The sequence below is a fragment of the Austrofundulus limnaeus genome, unplaced genomic scaffold (genome assembly GCF_001266775.1).
Source record: "Austrofundulus limnaeus strain Quisiro unplaced genomic scaffold, Austrofundulus_limnaeus-1.0 Scaffold111, whole genome shotgun sequence".
NCBI classification, from domain to species: Eukaryota; Metazoa; Chordata; class Actinopteri; order Cyprinodontiformes; family Rivulidae; genus Austrofundulus; species Austrofundulus limnaeus.
In genome coordinates this window covers 652,198-660,211 of record NW_013952513.1, presented here as the reverse complement: position 1 = coordinate 660,211, position 8,014 = coordinate 652,198, and the positions used below count along the sequence as shown (strand labels likewise).

Here is an 8,014-nt window from a genome sequence, read left to right as displayed (position 1 = left end):
GGCTGAGTTAGCTTTTGGGAAACCCCCCGATGCACCAGAGGCACCACCCGGTCTAGACTGAGCAAGGAAACTGAAGGATCGACTGGAATCAGCACATTCCTATGCTCGGGACCAGTTGGCAAAAGCAGGACTGCGTCAAAAGACGAATTATGACAACACCACTAAAGGGAGGCACTTTCTCGCAGGAGASTTGGTGTGGGTCTTYARCCCAAAAAGAAAAAAAGGAAGATGTCCTAAACTGGATAGCAGCTGGGTGGGTCCCTGCAGTGTTCTGGAACAAGTTGGAGAGGTGGTCTWCAGGGTACAGTTGCCCCCTAGAGGCAGGAAAGTAGTCCTGCACAGAGACAGAATGGCCCCCTGTAGAGGACATTCCCTTCCCCCTTTCATGGAGGGACAGGTGCAAAGTCCTCTGGCCCCTACACAGGTGGATTTGCAACAGGAACTGTGTCCCTCTCCAATCCCTATAACTCCTGTGGTCCCTCAAAGCCCCAGAAGACCAAGGAGGCGACATCAACTACCTCCCCGCCTCAGAGACTGTGTTGTTCCCTTGAGGACAAGGAACTTTTTGTTGGGGGGGCAGTGTAATGATCCTTAAGGAGTTATTGTTGCATGTTAAATGTTCCTGGTTATGCTGTACTGGTTCTTTGAGTTGATGTGTTTTTGGTGTTTCTGCAGGGGCTSTTGGGTGTTGTTAGGGGTGTGGTTTTACCTTGTGTGTGCGCACGAGAGTTGGAATGAAAATGCGAGCGAGAGTTTCGGTGATTTGGATGTGAGCCACGGCCGAGACTGCTCGGAGTTTGTAGACCTGTTCCCTACCAAAAAAAATTAAATAAAAAAAAAACGGTGAGTGCAAACCGTCTGGTGCTTGAGTCGATGCGCAGCCGTTACAACATACAGCCAAACCCCTGAACTTACGTTTTTGAAGAAATTTTAAAAGGTTCTTGTGAGTAAAAAAAGCAAACAAATTACCACACTGACCAACACTTTCTGAAAACATCTGTGCTCATTTTCAGGTCTGCTTTTATTCTGCGGCTCCTCTAATGCTAAAATATTAAAGGTGGGGAAATTGTACGGTGAGCTGGATTCCTGGGGTCTGACTGTCAGAATTCTGACTTTTTTTTCCCTTTTGGTCACTTCAATAGAAAAAAAAATAACTTAATATTAGTTTCTTAATTTCTTCGTCATCGGCGACTTTTTTTCTAAGATTTAGAAAAAAAAAGGAGAATTGTTTCTGAAAATTCTGAGATTAAAGTCAGAAAATAGGGAAAAAAGTTTTTGGCCTGTGGCGCTAATGCTCTTCCATACAGAAGACATACCACAGCTAGAATGAGTCAAAATGTTTTATAAAACTAAAGGAATGCAAAGAGCAGTGAGGCTAAAAGGACATCCACACACTCAGTTGCTTACACAGCCGGTGCAGGCATTCTTACGTGAACACACATGCATGTCTACTGAGACACACACACACACACACACACACACACATTCGAGGATATCAAATCAGCTGGATGACAGGCACTGGTTTCACAGGATCAGTCATGACGCTTCTGACAGCCAGTACCAGCCCCAGTGGTTGTTTATGTGCATGTTCCTGTTTATTACAGCAAAAGATTCTGAACAAATGTTCTTTTATGTCACGTGTTCTCTGGCGTGCTGACAGCGTGAGAGACTTTTGTTTGGAGGAGTGATTTGTCACTTGCTTGATGAGGAAATACTTTTCTTCTAGCAGTCAGACAGAGAAACAAGGCAGCTTCAACCCTCCGCTGTATCGCCTGGATTTCCAAGAGTGAAAGTTTGTCGCTGTTCGTTCTCCCAGGATGCACCGAATACAATTACACACTTTTTATGGAAATGACATGTCGCATTGCACAAGTCAATCCTCTGCAAATCTTGTCGTGTTTTGTTTTTGAACTTTGAGTGACAGACAGCAAATCTGTGAGAATTTAGAGCGTCAAGTGTAAACTAAAATGTTTAAAAAAAACGTCAACACGTTTTCATTATTTAGCTCACTTTCTGGGTGTAAAATCCAAGTTGAAAATTTTCCATTAACATTTTATTGTTATTTAGCTCAGTTTTTTTCATTTTACTTCCATACATCCATTTTCTGTACACGCTTATTCCTTTCAGGGTCGCGGGGGGTCACTGGTGCCAACATCCAGCAGTCACAGTGTGAGGGGCAGGCTACACCTTGGACAGGTTACAAGTCCATCATATTTTACTTTTTTTATTTTTACTAAATGTTAAATTTAAATCTGGAACACAGCCTTTGCCATTCGTGCACAGCTTTTGTTAGGATGTCATCATCCCGAGACAAACGCAACTGCTAATGCTGTTAATATCTAACTTCCATCTGGGATCAAAGTTTTTTATTTTATTTAAATGAATTGAACGCTGCTAACGCATCAAACTTGCAGTTGCTGCCAATGTCCAAGCTGCATTTCAAGCTGCTGGACCACAGATATGCTACCATCCATACTGTTTTCATTCAACACATTTTGAATGCAGATGCCAGTGTGGCTGCCCGATCCGTCCCGGTAGCACGATCTGTACTGTCAGCTGTTTTGCGCATGCGCTAAACGATAGACTTCTGGAATTCCGAAGAGTTTCAATACTGTATACCTTTTGATTAATAAAATATAGGTTTACGACGCATACATATTTATAACAACTTGCAAAATATTTTCTAGACAGAACTCATCTTATCTTCGTTTTGTTTTGTTTTCTTCTCCTGGAATATAAACCTGCAAATGTTGCCTTTTCTTTGAAACATTGCAGGTGATGCAAGACTGAAATTGAATTAATTCTGTCATCAGTCTAGCGAAATGCTACATGCTAAAAACAATGTTTCCAGGACAGTACAAATTATGCTTCCAGTACGGATGCAGCCATAGCCAGCAGCGTTAGTGTTTGTCACGGGATGATGATGTCACAACAAAAGCCAGGTACCAACGTCCAAGTCTGCGTTCCATTCTAACTTTCTTAAATGTAAGCATTAAGAAGATTTAGGATTTAACTTTTGCATTTAAATTTAACATCTAGAAAAACATTAGCAAATTGAAGGAACAGTGAGCTAAAAAAACAAAATGTTAGTGGAAATTTTAAACTAAGATTTTACACTGAGTGAGCTAAAATTAAAATTATGAAAATGCGTTTAAGTTTTTCAACATTTGATTTTACGCTTGGCCCTTCACACTGTACCTCATTTGTTGTACAGCACACACAGACACAAAAGAGACAAAAACAAGCAGCTAAGTGTGTTCAAAATTTCTTTTTAATATTAACTAGAAAAACAAGTGAGTTCTTCCACCAAAATCTACACAAAATAACTGTCTGACACCAAACAAGCGATTCTCCCAATGCCTAAATTAGCTGAAAACGCTCCGAGGTGACTGTGCTGTTGGTCAACATCGTTGCATTATTGTACAAATCGTAAGCAGTAGTCGTGTACATGTATGTGTTTGAAAACATAAGGAATCAAAAACATCTTCAGCTACCACATCAGAATGCAAAGTGCAGAGATCAAAGCACTTTACAGAGCGATAACAAAGCAGCAGCTAAAAAAAAAACCCACCACACTGTGAGCTCCATCTCAGCTTCACTTCATTTCATGAATTTTAATGTCATTTTCCACTCAGCGCGGAGCCCCACGCACGCCGAGGTAGACTTCAGATCAATATGAAATATCCTCCTGCACCCATCGAGGCCGACTTCTCGCCGACACMGTGTAATTATTCTTTACTCAACGCAGTGGAGCGCCTGTTTAGACAAACACATCTCGGGTCATTTACACTCTAATTTCTGAAAAATTGGGATCGAATCCAGGCTAGCGGCTTTGACAGTGATGAGTAATTGTGTTTTAAATTTCAGTCATCTCACAGTTTGAAGCAGCAGGCTGCTCTTTGGCTGTGTCGCTGCAAAGTATTTAGTATAAAGCACCGACAGACATTTATAGGGCGCGTTTACATATTGCTTATTAGGTCTATTTGTATTCCAAGGCTCATTTCAGTATTTGCTTTTTTTTTGCTATTTTTACAGAAAAAAAATTACATTTATTTATACAGATTCTCATTTTAAAATACAGACTCAAATGTGTTTGTGCTTTTCTTGCTGTTCAGGAATTAAAGCCAGCTTGACCCGGTTTATGGGATCTTGTGTGAAACCAGAGTTTGAAAACTGGGGGGCTTTAAGTCCCGCCTACTTACCCCGCCCACAATCATGACCTTTTTTTAAGGCATGAAATAAGAAATTACAACTTAAAAAAATCTGATGTGTTTTTTTTTTATTATTATTATTATTTCACCAAGGGCAATGTTCCATTCATTAACATGAAGTGGGTGGGGCTTAAAACTTAGAGAAGCTGATCCCAAWCCAACTTCAACTTCCAGGTTCCACTCTATTATCCAGATCTATGTAAMACACATAGTTTTTGCTTTCAACTGTCTGTTTAAGCTTCTCATTGCCAGCTTTCACAACAATGAAAGTTCACATCTTCTCGATCTCTACCCAAAATATTAAGATTTAATTCAAAACATATGAGAAGACAAAAGCATTCAAGACAGTAAAAACGGGGTGGATGTTAAGATGGAATGGAAAGTGGAGGAATTTTCATCCCATAATTACACAAACAATAAAAAAATACAAAATATAAGCCCCTTAAGGCACTTAATCCAGTCTTAGATGCTTTTTTTAATAACTTTGATGAGACAAACAGCAAACAGATAAGTATCTATTGGGATAAAAGCACCAGCTACTGTAAGTGCCTTCAACAGAGAGACGCTGCCTTCTTAGGACACAATGACAGTGTTTTTTTCTCTGCAGAGAAGCACTACAAGGGGGACGGGAAGCACTTCATCTCAACGTCTCATCAGTCAATGTGAAGGCTGACATCATAACTTTAACTGTCAACAATCAGCGCGTGTCCAGTCGATTTTCTGTCAACTGGTTTTTCTGCAGCTTCAAGAGATTTGCATTCCTCTCTGGGTTTTCTTGGACATGTTCTGCCTTCAGCTTGTGAGCCTCTGTGCTACCTGACTGTAACTGGTGGATGGTGCACTTAAAGCTTTTCACGTGTGTTCGACAGTCTTGGTGCACCCATGTGTCGCTACTCCTAAAAGTCATTACGSCGTTAATGGCCTCGCAGCACTTCATCGCATCTCCATCACTGCCTCAATTAGAAGTTAAGATGCTTCTTCAACTTTCTTCAGTTTGAGAAAGGAAAAAAAGAAATCAAAGTGCAGAAAAAGCTGTGAACCGAGAAACATGAGGGTGATTCCTGTTATCCGATCCTCCCAACAGGTCTTCATAGATTTATTTATTTTTTATTTTATTTTAAGGAGAGAAAAGTTATCTAAGTGGAAAAATATTACCTTCTATTTCCTGTTTCTTCATTAAATCCGACAAAGAGGACAGGCAGGTTTTAGAGACAATCAGTTCTTTTTGTGGAAACAAAAAGCTCATTTCCTTCATCAGAGTCTTCACTCCGAAATAGTCCAGAAGCTCGGTTTTGGTTCAGATGATTCCGTAGTCCCTTAGAGACTTGAGCAGCACCGTGTCCCTGACGTCGGTGAAGACCTTGCGAATGTTGTTGGTGTCGGTGGCGCAGGTGTAGTGCGGGTACAGAGTCTTCCACTCGTTCTTGTTTTCAGGGTTGATGGCCCGCTGCTCGTACATTTTCAGGATGTACTGCTGCGCGTCTTCCGCGCTCTGCTTCCTACCTGCAAGGTGAAGAGTAGGGGTGAGATTCAACTCAGTTCAATTCATTCATTTCGTTAAAACAATACAAATAATTTTATATACAATAAAAAGAAAAATATAAAAAGAAACATGAGGAAAAAAATTTGTATATATGTTTTTGGTGAGCCAGACAGGAACTGAAAAATACAAAAAGTTGGAAAAGTTTTTTTTTTCTCATTATTTAACCATTTGACAAAACTAGAAGTCTCTGAGGAATCAAAGACGTTATATAAAGACCGTACAGTATAAGACTCACCCAYAGTTGAGTAATTTATCATATGTTGTCACTGTTCTTCATTCTTTTACATATTTTATTCCATTTTATTGAGTTATGACAAGAGTGCTGATTATGGCACATTATACACCCGTCCACAAACTGAACTTAGCACAAAAAGTAAGTAAATTTGTGTTTGGCAGATTACAGTATTTCTTTGTTTATAGCAATTCTTATACTGTTGGACAGCCTGTTAATTTCTTCTTTTTCTTTAGATTGTTCTTTTTTTTTCCATATACAGTGCCCTGAGAAACTATACACTATATACAATATGTTGTGACTTAGCGCTATATACATAAACTGAACTAATTTTCATGATATGATTTATTGCCAAGAATCATTGCTACAATAARGAAATAATCTACCAAACACAAATTTATGTACTATTTGTGYTGAGTTTATACTACAACAACCTGTAGCATCAGGACAAACAAGTAAAGGCCTTATAACCTTTTGACCAAAGCTTATCATGGATGAAGTTCAAYGATGGACACAAAATTTTGATTTTTCATAAACCTTTTAGCCTTTTTCCCTCAGTTATTGCCCACCTCTGACCGACATGGTTCTGTTACAAGATAAGCTCCTGCTGGTGCTTTTACATTACCTCTGCCCAGAACTAACATACTTAAATGTACATATTCAGTTGTTTGTTACTGGAATATGTTGCTTTTTAAAATAACACATAYTCATGATGAATTTAAAACTTTTTAAAAATCTGTTCTTTATAATGAAATTACATTTAATTGAGGGATGTATGATTTGAATGGTGAGTTATGATGAGAAGTGATTTGTTCTTTTATATTTTTCTTTAGAATTATGTAATCATGATTTTTTGTTGTTGTTGGGTTGAGATTTTGAGTTGTACTGGTTGTATTGTTTACAAGTGTTTTGATGTTTTGTTAATGTGGGCCCCAGACAGAGTAGTCTCCACTRTGGTAGAGACTAATGGGGATCCTTAATTAAATAAATAAAAGTAATCTTAATTTGTGACTCTGACTTTAGAGCAGGGCTGATGAAAAGATTGTGATACAAATCTGTATCAAGTTAGACTACACCATCGTACATCTGCCTTCAATAAGTGTATAAAATAAGAACCTCGGCTAATAACTATTGATACGATTAAATAAACATTTTTCCTAAAATGTAAAGTAAGTTACACATTTATGGTTAGCACCCATTATTAATGCGTTTCGATGCTCTGATCAAACTTCTGGATTGTTAATTTAGAAAATAAAATAAAAATATAAAGAAATAAGTTAATCACCTGTGTTCTATAATCATTTTTTAATATTTATGGGTCAAAATCACACAGTAAACTTTGAATTTTGGGTTAAAATTACACCTGTTATCCACATCTTTAGATTATTTCTAAATTTTTATTTTATTGATATGTCAAAAAAATTTGAAAGCATGTTCCTCAAAGACCAAGACATTTGTAATAAGAGCCTAATTGGGCCTAATTATGACATTTTTTATTACATTTAGTGACTTATTTTCTTGAATTTCACCAGCTATCTGTACACAGTCCTGCTTTTTAACATGGTTAACTCAGGACCAACAGGACAGCTGTATGAGTCAGTATACTTCATCCCTGATTTTACATAAACCAAAGCTTGTAGAGGTGCTCCGTCTATTTCTGAAAATCTGTACGCAGTGGCTGGAATTATTTTCTGATACAATATAATCGYCCCTAATTACTTTAGAACTAGTTTAATTTAGTTTCCTCCTGTTCAAAAACAGCATCAGGCTCCAGGGCTACTTAACAGCCACAGCCTTCAAATGCAGTTACAGTGGCAGTAATCAGGGCCACACAGMCCCCACACAGGAACACAACAACATTAGCAGCAAACAGCAGCCGGTGCTAGGAGCTGCTCCGAGTCGTCATTAAGGTTAAATTGACATCAAGAAGCTTGACCCTGTATGAGTCATTATTTTACCCTGCTAATGCTGGTGGTAAAACACTGAGTGCACTGCACACACACACACACACACACACACACACACACA

General features: G+C 38.6%; 1 protein-coding gene across 2 annotated transcripts in view; it reads right to left on the bottom strand.

Annotated features, from left to right (window-relative positions):
* Positions 1-3,249: 3,249 nt before the first annotated feature.
* Positions 3,250-8,014, bottom strand: part of gna15.1 (guanine nucleotide binding protein (G protein), alpha 15 (Gq class), tandem duplicate 1) — a 26,589-nt gene continuing 21,824 nt past the window's right edge. For both annotated transcript variants that reach the window (XM_014014188.1, XM_014014189.1), the window contains one exon: positions 3,250-5,714. In XM_014014188.1, coding sequence (XP_013869642.1) covers positions 5,509-5,714 — 206 coding nt within the window. In that variant the 3' untranslated portion in view covers positions 3,250-5,508. The remainder of the gene's footprint in view (positions 5,715-8,014) is intronic.